General features: G+C 60.7%; 2 protein-coding genes across 3 annotated transcripts; one reads left to right on the forward strand and one right to left on the reverse strand.

Moving 5' to 3' along the window:
• Positions 1 to 122: 122 nt before the first annotated feature.
• CREB3L3 (cAMP responsive element binding protein 3 like 3) lies at positions 123 to 5226 on the reverse strand. Of its 2 annotated transcripts, none has more exons than XM_039702417.1 (10): positions 4941 to 5226; positions 3995 to 4119; positions 3637 to 3892; positions 3148 to 3263; positions 2767 to 2895; positions 2584 to 2690; positions 2416 to 2484; positions 2249 to 2333; positions 1883 to 1979; positions 123 to 1150 (listed from the first exon to the last, which is right to left on the reverse strand). In XM_039702417.1, the coding sequence occupies exons 1-10, from the start codon at positions 5179 to 5181 to the stop codon at positions 804 to 806; spliced, it is 1572 nt and encodes a 523-aa protein (XP_039558351.1). In that variant the 5' UTR covers positions 5182 to 5226; the 3' UTR covers positions 123 to 803. The 2 variants fall into 2 exon arrangements, with proteins under 2 accessions (XP_039558351.1, XP_039558350.1); XM_039702416.1 differs by having other exon boundaries at positions 2767 to 2898; positions 4941 to 5225.
• A 973-nt stretch (positions 5227 to 6199) lies between these two features.
• MAP2K2 (mitogen-activated protein kinase kinase 2) lies at positions 6200 to 17315 on the forward strand. Its single transcript, XM_039702423.1, has 11 exons — positions 6200 to 6298; positions 7472 to 7682; positions 8954 to 9100; positions 9608 to 9685; positions 10252 to 10303; positions 10391 to 10515; positions 12268 to 12481; positions 13196 to 13260; positions 13940 to 14001; positions 14540 to 14585; positions 15500 to 17315. Exons 1-11 carry the CDS (start codon positions 6213 to 6215, stop codon positions 15608 to 15610), a joined length of 1197 nt encoding a protein of 398 aa, XP_039558357.1. The 5' UTR covers positions 6200 to 6212; the 3' UTR covers positions 15611 to 17315.
• Positions 17316 to 18970: the final 1655 nt, after the last annotated feature.

Here is an 18970-nt window from a genome sequence, read left to right on the forward strand (position 1 = left end):
CTGTGAGGGTGGTGAGGCCCTGGAATGGAATTCCCAGAGAAGCTGTGGCTGCACTTGGATCCCTGGAGTGCCCAAGGCCAGGATGGGTGGGACTTGGAGCACCTTGGGACAGTGGAAGGTGTCCCTGCCCATGGCAGGGGTGGAACTGGATGAGCTTTAAGGTCCCTTCCAACCCAAACCATTCCATGACTCTGTAATTCCACGCCACTTGGTCATGGAGGGAGACTGGTGCTGGCTGGATCCCAGTTGGACTCAGTGCTGGGAGCTGTGGGAGCTGTGGGAGGGTGCCCTGGCCCCAGCTCCAGGTGGGGCATGGCCGTGTGTCCCCCCCATTTCTGGGCCCCTCATGGCAGCTGGGCTTGAGGTCCCCCTGGCCCAGGGCTCCTTGAAACCTCTTGCATCACCCCCTCTTAAACTACAGCAGGTGTATTTTTTCCAAAATATCTTCTATTTAGAGATGAAAATAAAATTCTAAAACCAAAAACGAAAACAAAACAAAGAGCAAAACCAACCAGTTGCACCATCAGCAGCCAACCAGGCCAGGGCCCCTCCTGCTTCCTCAGCCCCATCCTGAGTGACCTCAGGTCCTTTCCACAACTCCCACTGTGCCAGGGGGGCAGGAGCAGCCCCTTCCTCCCAGTAAGGCCAGTGGGAACCGGTCTCCTCTTCCCAGTTCACAGAATCCAAGCAAAGCCAAGCAGGTCCAGCATCCGGAGGCAGATCCCGGAGGGGTCCCCCGAGGGCGTGTCCTGTAGGGGGTGAGGTGCTGTCACCCCATGGCACCCCCGTGCTCCCTGCTGTGCCTAAAGCTCCTCCACCGGCTCCAGCACCGCGGGCCGGCTGTGCCCAGGCTTGGACCATGCCAGGGATGCCAGCCCCGGGTGTGGCACGGAGCCATCCCCTGGCACAGCATCGCCGTGGTCGCCGTCCTCATGGCTCAGCCCCTCGGTGGCCGATGCCCGTGTGTCATTCTGGAGGGTCCCTTTGTCTGGAAGTGCTGGGAATGTGCCCTGGAAAGCCTCGTGCAGGGTCTCGGGGGTCTCCTGCAGGGGCTCCGACCACAGCGGCTCCGGGGGCTTCTCCTCCCCGGCCTGGGGCTGGGTGTGAACCACGCGGGAGGCGGCGGCGTTGTGCAGGGACCTGGAGAAAACTGAGCCCCACGGAGGGTCAGGGCCCGAGGGTCTGGCACAGCCCAGCCCAGCCCTGGCACAGCCCAGCACAGCTTAGCTCAGCACAGCCCTGGCACAGCCCAGCACAGCTTAGCTCAGCACAGCCCTGGCACAGCCCAGCCCTGGCACAGCCCAGCCCTGGCACAGCCCAGCCCTGGCACAGCCCAGCCCTGGCACAGCCCAGCCCTGGCACAGCCCAGCCCTGGCACAGCCCAGCCCTGGCACAGCCCAGCCCTGGCACAGCCCAGCCCTGGCACAGCCCAGCCCTGGCACAGCCCAGCCCTGGCACAGCCCAGCCCTGGCACAGCCCAGCCCTGGCACAGCCCAGCCCTGGCACAGCCCAGCCCTGGCACAGCCCAGCCCTGGCACAGCCCAGCCCTGGCACAGCCCAGCCCTGGCACAGCCCAGCCCTGGCACAGCCCAGCCCTGGCACAGCCCAGCCCTGGCACAGCCCAGCCCTGGCACAGCCCAGCCCTGGCACAGCCCAGCCCTGGCACAGCCCAGCCCTGGCACAGCCCAGCCCTGGCACAGCCCAGCCCTGGCACAGCCCAGCCCTGGCACAGCCCAGCCCTGGCACAGCCCAGCCCTGGCACAGCCCAGCCCTGGCACAGCCCAGCCCTGGCACAGCCCAGCCCTGGCACAGCCCAGCCCTGGCACAGCCCAGCCCTGGCACAGCCCAGCCCTGGCACAGCCCAGCCCAGCACAGCCCTCACCTCGCACGGGCCTGAAGTCGCCGTTTGCCTCAGCCTTGCTGGGGGCGAAGGGGCTGATGGAGGGGAAGACAATGAGGGTGAAGGAGAGCAGCAGGACCTGGGGACAGAGGGGACATCACTGAGCACAGCAGGGGAGGGGAACCAGGATCTGGCTCACAGCTGGTGGCAGACCCAGGAGTGCATCTATTCCGCCATCCCTCCCTTCTGGTTCATGTCCTACCACTGCACCTCCATCATCCATCCATCCATCCATCCATCCATCCATCCATCCATCATCCATCCATCATCCATCCATCCATCCATCATCCATCCATCCCTCCCTCCCAGCCCATCTCCAGGCTCCCAGGCTTTGGAGGCCCCACGCACCGCCAGGCAGGTCCCTGTCTGTGCTGCCTTGTTGCTCGACTGAACCACCATGGCCTGGAGCTTCTTCAGCTGCTCCAGGAGGGATCTGGGAACAGGGAGAGCCCATGAGCCTCCTTGCCAACATTTCCCACCCCACCTTGTCCCCATCCCACGCAAGGAACACCTACGAGTTCTGCTTCTCCAGGTGCAGGACTTTCCTCTGCAGCTCCTGGTTCTGAGCCGTGCACGCCGACATCCTGGAACAGGGAGAGCAGCGTGGGGTCAGGAGACAGGGCTGGCAAGGAGCAGAGTGCCCAGGGTGCCACCGTGCCCAGGTGAGGGGCTGGGCTCTGTACCTGCTCTCCAGCCCATCGATGTATTCCTTCTTCTTCTTGCGGCTCTCCTGAGCCGACTGCTTGTTGCGGATCTTCCTCCGGATCTTCTTCAGCACCCGCTCCTCGTACTGGGGGAGACACGGGGGGTCAGGGCCACCAGGGCTGGGACCCCCACTCCACACCCCTGCCACTCCTGGCACCCACCTTGGTGAGGGGCAGCTGCGTGGGCAGGGTCACCCCCTCCTTCAACAGCAGCTTCTTCTCGTCCTCCGTCAGCACCAGCTCCTGGAAGTGGCCCTGGCTCGGCCGGAGCAGGGAGCCAGGAGCCTGTGGCTGCTGTGGGGACATGGAATGCTGTCACCATGGAATGGTGACACCTTTGGGTGGGGTCACCCCCCGCCTGGCCCCAGGGACACTGGCTGGGACCACGGTGAAGGTGCCAGGAAGGGTCAGGGATCATAGACAAGGACCAGGAAGGGAAAGGGAACAAGTGTGAGGATGGGGAGGGATAGGGATGGGAATGGGGGATGCTCCGGGTCCAGGCTGGGGACAGGGAGTGTTGGGGACACAGGGACAGGGACTCACGTTGTCAGAGCTGCCCGAGAGCAGCAGGTCCTTGACGGTGAGGGCACAGGATGCGGGCGGGGGGACCGCGGGCAGGTCCTGGCTCTCCTCCAGGAAGAACCCAGGGTGCCACATGTCTGGAGGAAGGCAGAGCACGGCTGTCTACAGAGCTGTGTCCCCAGTGTCCCCACTGCAGGACCCTCCCCCTGGGGTGGCCCCAGAACCAGGGTGACTTGTGCCCAGTCCGGTGCCCCTGACTCTGTCCCCCCACACTGTCCTTCTGGTCCTGCCCTAGTCCCCCCCACCACGAGTCTGCCCAGTTTCCCCCAGTTCCCAATCTCTCCACACTCTCCCTATCTCCTCCCTAGCCCACCAGACCTCCCAGTTCTTTCCAGTTTCCCCCAGCTCCCTTAATTTCCTCACAGTCCCCCCCCTCCCCACTGCTCTCAGCTCCCCAGTGTCCCCAGTCCCCCCAGTGCCCCCAGCTGGTCCTTCCCCAGTGTGGCTCACCCAGGTCGATGGAGACCTCGGGCTGCAGGACCCCAGCCCCCGCCGGGAGGGGCTGGGCCCGGCAGGGCTCGGTGTAGGGGTACAGGACCTCTCGGGGACCCCCATCACAGCTCCGGGGGGGGCTGTCGTGCTGGTCAGAGGGGGGGTCCTCGGACACCCCGCTGTCACTGGTGGCCGGGGACCAGCTGGGCGAGTCCGACACCGAGTCCCCGGAGCCCAGCACGGAGCTCAGCAAGTCCTTGCTGTCCGGGGCACGCTGTGGGGACACGGCAGCGTCACCGGGAGCGCCCGTGGCCCGGGCTGTGACACGGCAGGGCTGTCACCCAGCAGGGCCCAGGCGGGGAGGGGCCGGGCTCACCCTGTCCTGGGGCCAGGCTCCCGGCGGCGTCCCCAGCTCCACCTCGCGCAGGATCCCGTCCTGCAGGTCGAAGAGGAGATCCAGCAGGTCCAGGCTCTCGAGGCTGCCCGTGCTGGAGGCCATGGCTGTGGGATGGCAGGGTCACTGCCCAGCCCAGGCCCCTGGTACCCCCCAGAGCCACCCCCACACGAGCTGCACGGCCCCGGGGACACCCCGAGTCCTGGGGCAGCTCAGAGGGGGCAGGAGCATGTTGGGATTCACCTGGAAAAGCCCTACAGGGGTGGGACAGGATGTGGGGGCTCCAGGCATAGCAGTGCCCCACCCTCCTCCCAGCAGCAGAAGTTCCCAAATCCTCCAGTTTTCCACCCAGAGCTGCCCAGGCAGGGGGTTCCCTCCTGGAGGTGGCCGTGCTGCAAGGGCTGGTTAATCATTCTGGGTGGCAAGTGGAGGCGAGGGCACTGCAGCCACTGGTCACCCCAGGGAGGGGACTCAGTCCCTCCCTGCCACCCCAGGCACTGCTTGAGACCCTGGCCTCAGAGCCACTGAGGATTAGCCCACCTGGCCAATCAGCCAGCTGACATCCCAGCTACCCGAGCAGCTGACCCACTGACCAGCTGGTTGACCAGTCAGTGAACTGATCAAGAGACAAACCAAATGGTCAGCCTGTTGGCCAAATGACCAATGGATGGACTGCCCCAACGACCAGCCCACTGACCAATGGACTGACCACTCAACTCTCTGCCTGACTGACCGACCAACCAACCAACCCACCACCCACCCAACTGACTCAAATGTCCTCCAAGCCAGCTGGGGACAGTTGTCATTCCTTGACATTTGTCTGGCCAAGGTGGACACGGGGCTTTATTGCACCCTGTCCTTCACCCTCAGTCCTCTCAGAGAATCCTGACGGCCGCACGGGATCTGAGCGGTGGCAGCCAGGACATACCTGAGGGAGATGCCATAGCTTGTCCTCTCAGCCCTCTCTGAGCACAGGGAGCGCGGTGGACAACAAGCCCGGCCTTCACCTTCCTCCTCTTCCTCCTCCTTTGTGATTCCCTGAACCGAATGGCAAAGTTTAAACTCCAACTGCACAGAAATAATATCCCAGATTGCAAAATGCCCCAGCCCTGATTGGGGCCGTCAGAGTGAGATGGCAGGGCCACCCCGGGGCTGGACCCGTAACTCATTAGCCAAATGTTTTTGTGCTCCTCTGCCAAGCGGGGCAGGAGGGGCCGGGGCTGCCGGGCGAAGTCCAGGTGCTATAATTGTCCATGAACCTTCACCCACTTTTGGGGACAGTTTCCCTTTTTCAGACGTCTCGGCGTTGATCACATCGATGCGTGCTCAGGGCAATATCCGGGGACGTTCGCTTGGCCTCTGCCGCTCATGGCTCACCCAAAAACACCTCGGTGCCCTGTGGTTCCCCCTGGAGAGAGACCGCTGAGAAGGGATGGAGGGACAGCGCACAGAGGATGGCTGTCCAGGGACAGGGGGAGGGATGGATGGGGAATTGGGAATTTGGAATTATTCCCTGTGAGGGTGGGCAATCCAGATCCCACAGCAGCTGTGGCAGTGCCCAGGCTGGACACTGGGGCTCGGAGCAGCCTGGGACAGCGGGAGGTGTCCCTGTGGAAAGGGATGTGTTTAAAACCCATCCCAACCCAGCCCGCCGAGTCCCTCACGGCTGTTCCGGGCTCATACACCGTGCCGAACCTTCATCCCCCTGCAGCGAGGGGCACCGGCACAGCCCCAGCTCGCCTCCCCTCAGTGAGTCCCAGCACAGGGAGGGGACACAGCTGACTAAGGCTCCGTGTGGCCCAGGCGTGGCGCGGGGACAAGGCCACGGCCCCTTATCGGCCGCCCCACGGCCTCTGCCCGGCTGCTCCCTGCTTTATGGCCCCGCCGGAGCGGGCAAAGGGCGCCCGCCCGGGGCCGCTCCTCAGGAACCGCGGGGGTCCCGGGGCTTGGCATCGCGCATGGAACGGGGTGAGCAGAGCAGGCAGGGGCTGAGGGGCTGCTGTCGCTAATTAGTGATTATTTAATTTATTTAATTAACGCTCCGTCCGCACAGCCCACGCCCCTCAGGCGGGGAAGCTCCGCCCCCTCCTTCTCCCCCTCAGCGACATCTCGCGAGACTTCGCCCCGCCGCGCGCCCTTAAGCCCCGCCCCCGCGGCCGGCCGCGCCCCCCCGGCCCCGCAGGCGCGGCCCGGCCCGGCCATGCCGGCCAAGAGGAAGCCGGTGCTGCCCGCCCTCAACATCGCCCCCAGCGCCGCCGAGGGGCCCAGCCCCGACGGCTCCGCAGAGTGAGTCAGGCCCGGCCGGGCACCGGGCCTGGGGGGGGCACCGGGCCCGGGCAGAGCGAGCACCGGGCCTGGGGGGTCGGGGCACGGCGGGCGCGGGGAGGGCCGGGGAAGGCCTGGAGGAGCCGGGACAGGTTTGGGGAGGCCTGGGAAGGTCTGAGGGGGGACCTGGGGCGGGCTCGGGGGACCGGGGAAGGCCCGGGGGAGCGGGGCCCGGCCCGGGGGCTGGACGGGCCCGGTCTGGGGCTGTGGGGCAGGTGAGGCTCAGGGAGGCAGAGCTGGAGGAGAAGGCTGAGGGCTGGGAGGGCAGGGATGGGCAGGGGGAGGCTGCTCTGGCCCCCCCGGTTTGCAGGGGGCAGCTCAGGCCTGGGGGGTGCCGGGCCAGGCCTGGAGCCCCCGGTTGGAGCTGGGATGGGGGTCTGGGGGGCACCTGGGGCAGCAGGGGGGGCTCAGCAATGGGATATGTGGGGTGGGAGGTGGTGGGGGGGGTACTGGGGTGCTGGGTGAGACCCTCCCGACGTGTCCCAGTGTGGGTGAGGAGGGACAGGGGGGTGGCAGCAGCTGGCATGAGCAGCTGGAGCTGGCACGGGCGGCGGGGGCTCGGCAGCTGCTGCTGGGGCAGCACAGACCCCCCTTTGTGCTCGGGATTTGGGCTGGGGGTGTCACGGAGCTGCTGGACCCCGTGGAAAGCCCTTCTCGTGTTACACACCACAGCCAAGTTCGGCTCCCCGGGACAGGGAGCAGCGTCTGCTGCTGCCTCTGTGAGGGCCAAAGGATTTTTCCTGTTCCTTGGCCCTCCCAAAACACCTGGCTGCTCCCAAGCTCCTCTCCAGAGGGGCTCTGTGTGTTGGGCAGGGGCTTCTCCAGGTCTCCCTGTCCAGGTGATCCCATTGTGGGGGCTCAGCACGTGTCAGGGGATGATTTTTGGGCTCTGTGTGTTGGGCAGGGGCTTCTCCAGGTCTCCCTGTCCAGGTGATCCCATTGTGGGGGCTCAGCACGTGTCAGGGGATGATTTTTGGGCTCTGTGTGTTGGGCAGGGGCTTCTCCAGGGCTCCCTGTCCCGGTGATCCCGTTGTGGGGGGCTCAGGACGTGTCAGGGGATGATTTTCCATCGTTTCCTGAGAGCTGCACCCTCCTTTTTTCCCTGCTGCTGCCCATCTCCTCCTCCCCTCTCAGGGCTAACCTGGTGGACCTGCAGAAGAAGCTGGAGGAGCTGGAGCTGGATGAACAGCAGAAGAAGCGCCTGGAAGCTTTCCTGACCCAGAAAGCCAAAGTGGGGGAGCTGAAGGACGACGACTTCGAGAGGATCTCCGAGCTGGGCGCTGGCAATGGCGGGGTGGTCACCAAAGTGCAGCACAAACCCTCAGGGCTCGTTATGGCACGGAAGGTAACGAGGGGCTGGGGGTGCTGGGGAGCACCTGGAGCTCTGCCTGCCTCAGGGAGGGCTGGGTTTGCCTGCATTCTCTCCATTTGCACCTTCACCAGCTCGCCGTGGTCAGGAGCAGACTCCCAGATGGAGCTGTCTCCTCTGGGAGAAGCTGCGCTCCCCGGGACAGATCCCTGGGCTCTGGAAAACAAGAGTTTTGTTTTTTTCCCCGTTCTGATGGGCAAAGTGACTGGAATTGGATCTCCTGAGGATTGCAGGTCGTGGCAGTGGGGAGGATGGGTTTGGCACACACATCCCTCAGCCCCATTTAACACATCCCAAGGTCATTCCAAGCAGGGACGGAGGTTCCTCCCAGACTTGGCTTCACTGGGAACATCTCCTGTGGTGCCACGGAGCAGAAAACCAGGAGCTGCTTCATCTGCCTGCTGGGAGAGGCTGTGCTTGGCAGGAGCAGCACAAGCACTGCTCTGCCTCCTCCAGAGTCCCTCCTCCCTCCTGCTGTTGGGATCAGGGAATCCTGGAGTGGTTTGGGGTGGAAGGGGCCCTACAGCTCACCCAGCTCCCAGGGCAGGGCCTCTTTCACCAGCCCAGGCTGTTTCTCCCCTGCTCTGCTCTGCCCCACGTGTGCCCCTAAAGCCGCTGCTCGTTCTTGTGCAGAACCTTCACAGGGGCTTTTTCTTTTCTGTGGTTTCCTTGATCTGGGAGCACCTTCTTACAACACCTCCAGAGCTTGTGAAAATGCTCCTGGCTGCTGACTCAGAGGGGCTGAGATCAAGCTCCTGACTTGTCTTTCCACCCGTGTCCGGTGCAATCCCGGCGCCTTCTGTGGCTGAGGCAGCACAGAGCTCTCCCTGTGCCTGCAGCACGGAATCCCCACGGGATGGGGTTGGAGAGACCTTCAGTCCCACCCAGTGCCACCCTTCCCATGGCCAGGGACACCTTCCACTGTGCCAGGCTGCTCCAAGCCACGTCCAGCCTGGCCCTGGGCACTGCCAGGGCAGCCACAGCTGCTCTGGGAATTCCATTGCAGGGCCTCACCTCCCTCCTGGGGTTTATTCCCAATATCCCACCCATCCCTGCCCTTTGGCAGTGGGAAACCATTCCCTGTGTCCTGGCACTTCATCCTTAATATCAGTCTGAAAATGGGAAAAATTCTGCTCCAGAGCAGCACCTCCCTTGAAGATCTGATTTCTTCCCAGCACTCAGGGCTGCTGCCCGTCAGTTCTGTCCCTTCCCAGGAGTCACACCTTGCCTGTTTCCTCTCTTGGCAGCTGATCCACTTGGAAATCAAACCAGCCATCAGGAACCAGATCATCCGGGAGCTGCAGGTGCTGCACGAGTGCAACTCCCCCTACATCGTGGGCTTTTATGGAGCCTTCTACAGCGACGGGGAGATCTCCATCTGCATGGAGCACATGGTGAGCCCTGCCCTGCCAGCTCGCTGCCTTGGGGCACTGGCAGCTCCTTGCTCTGGCCACTCTGCTCCTGGTGGGAGCCACACATTCCTGCCCAGGCCCCGGGATCAGGGAGACAGCGACTTTTGGGAAGAGGAAGCAGAGGTTTGGGGCTTGGCCAAACGGAAATGTTGCCAACCCGCTGCTCTGCGGAGCCTGCTGAGAGGCTCAGTGAACATATTCTGTTGTTTCTGGTGGAGAACTATGTTATTTCTGCTCCAAATCAGCACCATCTTGGCATTTCCACTGATGCAAGGAAGCAAAGAACCAACAGCAAGGAGCAGAGCTGCTAAAAAAACCAGTTTTCAGTGATGAACCTGAGCTCAGATCACCAGATCTTTTATTTCTTTAGGGCTGAAAAAGGAGTGTGCTCAATGCTGGCCACCCACCATCTGCTCCCCTGTACATCCAGCTGCTCTGTTTTCCTGCTGGGGATTGCTGAGTTGGTCATTCCCATGTTCTTTATTTCAGGATGGTGGCTCTTTGGATCAAGTGCTGAAAGAAGCCAAAAGAATTCCTGAGGAAATCCTGGGCAAAGTCAGTATAGCGGTGAGTGATGGGGCTGCTCAGGCTTCCAGGCAGGATTTGCTGGGCAGGGATTGGGAATAATTCCTGGGATCCCAAGTAGCTGGGAATGCTGCTGAGTTGGGAGTGTGGATTAGATGCTCCAAGTGCTTTTTGTCTGCACATCATTCTTCTTTTCCATCCCCTTTGCAAATGATCCTTCTGGGACTGTCCTTTCCCTGGAGAGCTGCCATGGAGAGGCCTTTGGGATATTACAGAATTCCAGGCAGGGCAGCCGTGGGAATGATCACTGGGCTGCCCTGGGAAGCTTTCTGTGTTTCCCAGTCCTGGGGACTGCACTTTCCTGGGCAGAGCAGAGGGGAAATATTCCCAAGCCCTTTCCCCACCTCCAACCCCTCTGGATAATGTTGCCTTCACTTCGAGGCGGTTTGGGAGAAGCTTTTTTGGGGTGGTTTGCCCAAAATCTCTGATGGAATTGGGGATAGATTGCACACCCTGAGGGACATGGGCACCACGGGGCAGCTGTCCCTGGGCTGAGGGCAGAGCTGTTCCCTGAGCTCTGCTCTCATCCAGCCTTGGGTTCCTCCCAGGTTCTGCGGGGCCTGGCCTATCTGCGGGAGAAGCACCAAATCATGCACAGAGGTGAGAGCAGGACCCTGAAAACCCCAGCCTGCAGTGCCAGGTGTCACCCAGAGCCACCTTCTCACTCCCCTCTCTCGCTGTTCCCAGATGTGAAACCCTCCAACATCCTGGTGAATTCCAGAGGGGAGATTAAGCTCTGTGATTTCGGGGTCAGCGGGCAGCTCATTGACTCCATGGCCAACTCCTTTGTGGGAACTCGGTCCTACATGTCTGTAAGTTCCTTCCAGCTGGGGTTTTTGGGTTGTTTGGGTTCATCTCAGCTGTTTCCATCCCCATCCTGTGCACAGGGACTCTCTTTCCACTGTCCCAGGTTGTTCCAAGCCCTGTCCAGCCTGGCCTTGGACACTTCCAGGGATCCAGGGGCAGCCCCAGCTTCTCTGGGATCCTGTGCCAGGGCCTGCCCACCCTCCCAGGGAAGGATCCTGAGGTCTGAGCTGCTCCTGTATTTTGGGAATGGTTATTCAAGTGCAGTTATAGTTAGACAGGGGCTATTTAAAAATCCTGTCCCCTCTGCTCCCAGGCCCTGGCTCCAGGCTGCCTCAGAGCTGCCAGTGGGGATGACTTGCATGGATTGATTTATTTCTAATTTTTTCTTTTAATGGCCATAACCTCAAGTGGATTTTCTGCTCCTCTGGTTCCTCTTGAGTGTTAACAGCAGAGAGCAGGAAAATACATTTTTATGGATAAGTTGAGTTCCTTAGATTTCAGCACACGGAGAAATAGATTCCTGCTGGGTGTTCCAGCTCCCAAACACAAGTAGCTGGGAATGCTGCTGAGTTGGGAGTGTGGATTAGATGCTCCAAGTGCTTTTTGTCTGCACATCATTCTTCTTTTCCATCCCCTTTGCACATGATCCTTCTGGGACTGTCCTTTCCCTGGAGAGCTGCCATGGAGAGGCCTTTGGGATATTACAGAATTCCAGAATGGGTTGGGTTGGAAGGACCTTAAAGCCCATCCAGTCCCGCTCCTCCATGGCAGGGATACCTTGCACTATCCCAGGCTGCTCCAACCTGGCCTTGGACATTCCAGGGATCCAGGGCAGCTCCAGCTGCTCTGGGCACCTGTGCCAGGGCCTGCCCACCCTCCCAGGGCAGAATTCCTTCCCAATATCCCATCTGTCCCTGCTTCTGTCTGTGTGAAGCCATTCCCTGTGTCCTGTCCCTTGTCCAAAGTCCTTCTCCAGTTCCCTTGGAGCCCCTTTAGGCACTGGAGTGAGTCTGATCCCTACAGGATATTTGTGCTTGGTGTCACTGTCCCATGTTACCCCATGTTCCTGTGTCCTGGGGGTCCTTATCCCATGTCAGTGGGTGTTCCTGTGCTCTGGGGACCAGCATTCCATGTCACCCCCATTCCCTGTGCCCTGGGTGCCTTTATCCCCATTCCCAGTGCCATTATCCCCCATTCTCAGTGCCATTATCCCCTCCCACCCCTGAGCCCTGTGCTCTCCCTGTTATCACCATCCCCATTCCCATTCTCCCCATTCCCATTCTCCCCATTCCCATTCTCCCCATTCCCATTATCCCCATCCCCATTCCCATTATCCCCATTCCCATTCCCATTCTCCCCGTTCCCCTCCCACCCTGAGGCTGTGCTCTCCCCGTTATCCCCCATTCCCAGTGCCATTATCCCCCATTCTCAGTGCCATTCTCCCCAACCCCATTCTCCCACCCTGAGGCCGTGCTCTCCCTGTTACCCCCATTCCCATTCCCATTCTCCCCATTCCCATTCTCCCCACTCCTATTCTCCCCATCCCCGCTCTCCCAGCTGAGGCCGTGCTCTCCCTGTTACCCCCATTCCCATTCTCCCCATTCCCATTCCCATTGTCCCCATCCCCATTGTCCCCATCCCCATTGTCCCACCCTGAGGCCGTGCTCTCCCCGTTATCCCCATTCCCATTCTCCCCATCCCCATCCCCATTGTCCCCATCCCCACTCTCCCACCCTGAGGCCGTGCTCTCCCCGCAGCCCGAGCGCCTGCAGGGCACGCACTACTCGGTGCAGTCGGACATCTGGAGCATGGGGCTGTCCCTAGTGGAGCTGTCGATCGGAAGGTACCCAATCCCCCCGCCAGACTCCAAGGAACTGGAAGCAATTTTTGGCCGTCCTGTGGTGGACGGGGCGGAGGGAGAGTCCCCCAGCATCTCGCCGCGGGCCCGGCCCCCAGGACGCCCCGTCAGTGGTAGGGGCTGTGGTGTGCATGGGCAGCAACGCTTCCATGGGGGATGAGGGGTTGGGATGAGCAGCGGGGGAGCTGCCCTGCACCAGGCTCTGCTGGGAATCTTGGCAGGGAAATCAGCATTCGCTCCAGCACGGCCCACCCCGCCTCAGCTTGGTGGAATCGAGGTGGGAGCGTGGGGAGGATGGATTTGGGAGCTGTCCGTGGGTTCCTGTGTCCCACAAAGATGTGATCCCTGTTCTCAGCCCCTCCCCGTGCTGTGGGTGCAGCTGGAATGTGGCTCCCGTGGAGAGAATGTCCCTCAAACCGTTGTCACAGCCCCTTGTGCTCCTCAGGCCTTGCCAGCAGCTTCTTCTGAGGCCTCGGGCAGCTTTTTGGGAAGAGCTGTGCTGGCAGCTCTCACAGAAGCACCAAACAGCACCAGGATTCCAGGGAGGCTCTGCTGGAGCCGTTTCCTTGGGAGCAGAAGGCTCTGGAAGTGCTGCCAGCCAGCCAGAGTAGATGCTCTGGTGCTGTCCAAACATAAATAAATCTGGACTGGTCTGGTGAAAGAAATCCAAATTCTGGGAGTGAACTTGGTTTCTCTTTAACCACGACTCAATTCCCCTGGGAGTTTCCTCAGCCTCTCCCAGCAGAGCTCCCCCAAAATCGTGTTTTTCACCCCAAACTGAGCCCTGAGCAGCCTCTGAGCACCGTTTGTGTCGTGTCACCCCCCAGGGCACGGGATGGACTCCAGGCCTGCCATGGCCATCTTCGAGCTGCTGGATTACATTGTTAACGAGGTGGGTGTTTGTTTGCCCAGAGGCTCCACAGGGATGTTCTGCTCTGCTGGGTCAGGGTGGCATCTGGAATGTTTGGTCACTCATGGAATCCCAGGATGGTTTGGCTTGGGAGGAACTTGAAGCTTATCCAGTGCCACCCTTGCCATGGTAGGGACACTTCCCACTGTCCCAGGCTGCTCCAGCCTGGCCTGGGCACTGCCAGGGATCCAGGGGCAGCCCCAGCTGTTCTGGGAAATCCATCCCAGCCCCTCCCCACCCTCACAGGGAGGAATTTCCTCCCAAAATCCCATCTAAACCTTCCCTTCTTCAGCTTAAGGCCATCCCCTGTGTCCTACCCAACTTGCAAGCACAGCTCTCACAAACAGGGTGGTGGAAAATTCTCCTTTTGGGATTGTTTCATCAGCCGTAGGCATGGCCAGAGCTGGGATTTGTGAGGCTGGATTTAGGATTGGGATGCTTGGTGATTTCCCAGCTTTGGCTGGGGTTCAGTGTGGGGTCCCCCGGGTGCAGAGGGAGCTGGAGCAGCAGGGGAAGGAGTGGCAGGGAAGGTTTTTCCTGGCTGGAAAAGCAGTGAGGATGAGGAGGATGAGAGTGGCTGTAGAGCACAGCTCCCTGACACTGCATCTGACACTGATTTTTGGCACAGTAACACAGGAACCCCTTTTCCTTCTCTCCACAGCCACCTCCCAAGCTGCCAAGTGGAGTCTTCACGCAAGATTTCCAGGAGTTTGTAAATAAATGGTGAGGATTTCATCTCCTGGCTGAAGGTGGAGGCTTGGACGTGCTCCTTGACAGCTCTGCAGCTCCACCCTCTGTGTTCTGCCTGATCTCTCTCTCTCCCTGCCTAATCCCACGTTGTGCCGGGAGCTCCTGCCTTGGGAAGGGTTGGAATAAAAGCAATTTATTTGTGGGGCTGCTGAGCAGGATCCCAGCTCCTTCTAAATCTGAGCCTGGCAAGGGGGGTGGTGGAGCAGATCCCAGGGCTGAGTCACCCCGTGGGCTCAGGGACACCTGAAGGTGCTGCCAGAGCTCCCAGTGAAGCAGGGATTGGATATTAAATCCCAGATTGCTGCCAAGCTTTAGGGCCTTTTCTCCATTTGCAGGGCACAATTTGTCCCCACAGTCTGGAAGAGATGGATCCTGCAGCTCTCCCTGGGAGCTGAGCTGGCAGGGATCCCTCTCCTGGGATCCTGAGGGGTTTTGGGGGAAGCTGCAGCTTCTCCAGCCTGGTCCCCACAAGGAATCTCACCTTGGCTTCCCTCTCTTGTTCTCATTTCAGCTTAATTAAAAACCCAGCAGAGCGAGCAGATCTGAAGATGCTGATGGTGAGTGGGGAGAGGATTTTTCTGCTGCACTGGGGTGGCACCAGCTCTGCCAGCTCTGCCCCATCCCTCCTGCTCCAAAGGCTGGGGATTGCCAGGCTGGCTCAGGGTGGGGCAGAGGGAGGGACTGACCCCCTTTGTCCAGTGCTGGATCTCTGCTGGGAGCCCTGGGAGGTGCTGGGGCAGCCCTGGCTCCTCAGCTGGCCAGGGAGTGGCACTGAGGTGGCACTGAGGTGGCACTGGGGGCTGGACCCCAGCTGTGCTCTGATCCCAGAGATCCAGCAGAGTCCTGGGCAGCAGGGAAAGGGGGGATTCAGGTGAGACCCCACCTGCAGAGCTGCCTCCAGCTCTGGTCCAGCAGCAGGAGCACCTGGAGCTGGTGGATAGAGTCCAGAGAAGACCCCAGAGCTGCTCCAGGGCTGGAGCCCCTCTGGAGCTCCGGGAGAGCTGGGGGTGCTCACCTGGACAGGAGAAGGCTCCAGGCAGAGCTCAGAGCCCTTCCAGAGCCTGACGGGGCTCCAGGGAGAGCTCAGAGCCCTTCCAGGGGCTGAAGGGGCTCCAGGAGAGCTCAGAGCCCTTCCAGGGCCTGAAGGGGCTCCAGGAGAGCTCAGAGCCCTTCCAGGGCCTGAAGGGGCTCCAGGAGAGCTGGAGAGGGACTGGGGACAAGGCTGGAGGGACAGGACCCAGGGAATGGCTCCCAGTGCCAGAGGGCAGGGCTGGGTGGGAGATTGGGAAGGAATTCCTCCGTGTGATGGTGGGAGGCATGTTCTCCCCAAATCCTCTTTCCCTGCCTCAGCTGTGGCACCAGCATCTTCCCCCCCCTCTGCAGGGCACATCCCACAGCACAGGGCTGGCTTTTTGGGGTCTGGGCTGCTCCTCTGGGCTGTTCCTGAGCGTGTTTCCCCCTGTGCTTGCAGAGCCACACGTTCATCAAGCGCTCCGAGGTGGAGGAGGTGGATTTCGCGGGCTGGCTGTGCCGGACGCTGCGGCTGAACCAGCCCAGCACTCCCACCCGAGCTGCCATGTGAGCCTGGCCTGGCACTCCTGCCTCTGGCACTCCTGCCTCTGGCACTCCTGCCTCTGGCACTCCTGCCTCTGGCACCGCTTCCTCTCCTCCCTGCAGGGCACAGCTGCCCCTCCTTCCTCCCTCCCAGCGCCAAAGCTCCGGCCCCGGGGCAGCTCCAGGCTCCCCTCGGATCTGGGGGTGTTCCAGGCCTCTGCTCCAGCTCTGGAGCTCCTGACACTTGGGAATTGTGGTGCTGCTTATGTTGGTTTTTCTTTATTTTGGGTTTATTTTTGGTTTTTTTGGGTTTTTTTGGAAGTGTGTTCACTCGGGTTAGGGGGGATGTGAGGTGGTGCGGGGATGAGGGGCAGCTGCTGCTTCCCCTCACCCCTGGTTTCCTCTGTGGGATGGAGAACGGGTGGGATCAGGAATGGAGAAACCCTGCCCGGGGTGGCCCGGAGCACTGTCACTGTCCTGCCTGGGGGCACAGCCGGGCTCAGAGCACACATCCTCTTTGCTTGGTTTAAACGGTTCCTTTGAAGCCTGCCTTGTCGCAGCTGGGTGTCCAGGGAGGGGCTGGATCCATGGGGATGGGAGGAATAGGAATGGGGATTGGGATGGGATGGGATGGGGATGGGGATGGGGATGGGGATGGGGATGGGGATGGGGATGGCTCCCACTTCTCCGTGCCCACCTGAGTGTGGATTTTGGGTTTTCCTTGCCTGGAGAGGTGCAGGCAGAGCCCGGCTGTGCCCGGGCTTGGGGTCCCTCTCCTGATGCCATCGGGGATGGCACAGGGAACCCTCCAGGCTGCATTTTCCCCCCGCAGCTGCCTCCAGCCCATCCCAGGGCTGGCCTCAGCCACTGTGGATGTGGCAGAGCTCCAGGATTCCCTGTCAGAGCCCCCTGGCCAGGGATGACCCCACCCCGAGCCCACATTGTCCCTGGATTGTCCCTCCCACCGAGGGACAGATCCCAGGCCCGACCCCCTCCCTTCCCACCACGTGGATTTTGGGGTGAATTATTCCCCATGTGGGCTTGGCAACCCCTGAGCCCCCCCCACCATGAGGATTTGGGAAGTTTAGTGGGAATTTTTTGGTGTTTTCCTTATTTTTTTTGGCTGTTTTTCACTCAGTCAGGCTGGCAGCTGCCATCCCCCTGCCTGCCCTGGGTCCCCACCATGGCAGCCCCCCCAAAAATTAACTACCAGGGCTGGGTTACCCCAAATCCCTCATCCCTTTTCCTTTCCTATTTTCCAGCACAGCACAGAGGCACTGCCCTGCCTGGGGCCAACCCACAGGGCAACCACGTCCCCAAACGGGGGACACCTCAATTTTTTTGGGGGAACACCCCAATTTTGGGGGGGAACACCCCAGATTTGGGGGGGAACACCCCAGATTTGAGGGGTCTGTGCTTGCTGGCTCAGCTCATGCCCAGCCAAGCCACCCTGGAGCCGTGGGGTGCTCCATGTGGTGGATTTTGTCTCTTATTTAATGTGGGAAGCAGGGAAGGTTCCTCAGATTTTGGGCTGTTTTCCATCGGTTTTGGTGCTGGGTTTTGGAGGAGGAAGAGGAGGAAAAGGAGGAGGAGGAAGAGGAGGAAAAGGAGGAGGAGAGCGTGGATGAAGCAGTTTGGTGGTGCAATTAATTTTTTTTTTTTTTTAAACTCGATATTTTCATCATGGATGGGGAGGGTGGGGGAAATAATGAATAAACGGCACTTTACATTTCCAGGTGGTTTCTCTCCTCGCTGGGTTTAACCCTTTTGGAGCCGGAATTCCGGCCGGGAGCGCTGCCTCTGGCAGCTCTGGGAGGTGCCGCGGCTCTCCTGGGATGTGCTGCCTCCAGTGGGAGCCGGAGCCACCGATTATCCCGGAATTATCCCGGCACGGGCTGCATGTGGAATCCAAGGACCCAAATCCCGCTGGAAATATTTGGGGGGTGAAAAATACTTAGGAGCGTTCGATATTTGGGGTGAGCAGGAGCTGGGTGAAGCTGAAAAAAAAAAGAAAAAAACAACAAATTGGGCCCCAAAATGGGAAAATATTTTGCAGTTTTTGTGCTGTGAATGATGCTGGGGCTCAGGGGGTGACACCACCACGGTGCCAGCCCCAGTTCCAGGCTCCTTCTGGGACATTTTTTGGGGTTCCATGGTGCCAATCCTAATTCCAGGCTCCTTCTGGGATATTTTTTGGGGTTCCATGGCGCCAACCCTAATTCCAGCCTAATTCTGGAATATTTTTGGGGTTCCAGCCCTAATTCCAGCCCCCTTCTGGGACATTTTTTGGGGTTCCATGGTGCCAATCCTAATTCCAGCCTCCTTCTGGGACATTTTTTGGGGTTCCCATAGTGCCAACCCTAATTCCAGCCTCCTTCTGGGACATTTTTTTGGGGTTCCAGCCCTAATTCCAGGCTCCTTCTGGGACATTTTTGGGGTGCCATGCAGTGGTCCCTGACTCCAGGCTCCCGTGGTGCTGCTTTGGGGGGTCCTGCTTTGTTTTTTCCCGGTGTTTTGGGGTCCCCCGTGGCTCTGGGGTGCCCTGCAGAGCCTGGCATGGCCCCACTGCCCCCCTGGGAGCTCTGCCAGCTTCTCCCCCCCAAACCCCCCCCCCCCGCTCTGTTTGGGGGCTCAGGGACCCCTCACTCCCCACCCCCAGCCGTGCTTCCCTGTCCTGCCTCAGTTTCCCCACCTGCTCCGTGCGGTTAATGACCCAAAACCGCCCTAAAACCGCCCCAAAACCCCCCCGGGGGGCGGGGGGAGGGCGAGGGGCGGGCGAGGAGCCGAGCCGGGGTTATTTAAGGCAAAAAAAAAGAGCCTCCTTCTGGGACATTTTTTGGGGTTCCCATAGTGCCAACCCTAATTCCAGCCTCCTTCTGGGACATTTTTTTGGGGTTCCAGCCCTAATTCCAGGCTCCTTCTGGGACATTTTTGGGGTGCCATGCAGTGGTCCCTGACTCCAGGCTCCCGTGGTGCTGCTTTGGGGGGTCCTGCTTTGTTTTTTCCCGGTGTTTTGGGGTCCCCCGTGGCTCTGGGGTGCCCTGCAGAGCCTGGCATGGCCCCACTGCCCCCCTGGGAGCTCTGCCAGCTTCTGCTGGTGCCAGCTGGGAATTGGGGAGGGGTCCCCAGGGTGGGGGTGACCACAACCCCCGTGGGGTTTTTGGGATTTTGGGGGTGCAGGGAGGATTTGGGGGTGCCCAGCCAAGGGGATCCCCACCCCTGTTCATTTTAGGAAAAAGGGGAAAAAAGGGAAAATCCCCGCGCTGCAGCGAGGAACGCGACCCCCGAGAGGGGGGGCTTTGCTCAAAGCTTTGCTTTCCTTTCCTTCCCCCGATTAAAAATTCCAAATCCCCCCGAAAATGTGGCTTTTCCACGCGGAATTCCGGCA

Source organism: Passer montanus, unplaced genomic scaffold (assembly GCF_014805655.1).
Source record: "Passer montanus isolate IOZ18808 unplaced genomic scaffold, ASM1480565v1 scaffold156, whole genome shotgun sequence".
Classification (NCBI taxonomy): Eukaryota; Metazoa; Chordata; class Aves; order Passeriformes; family Passeridae; genus Passer; species Passer montanus.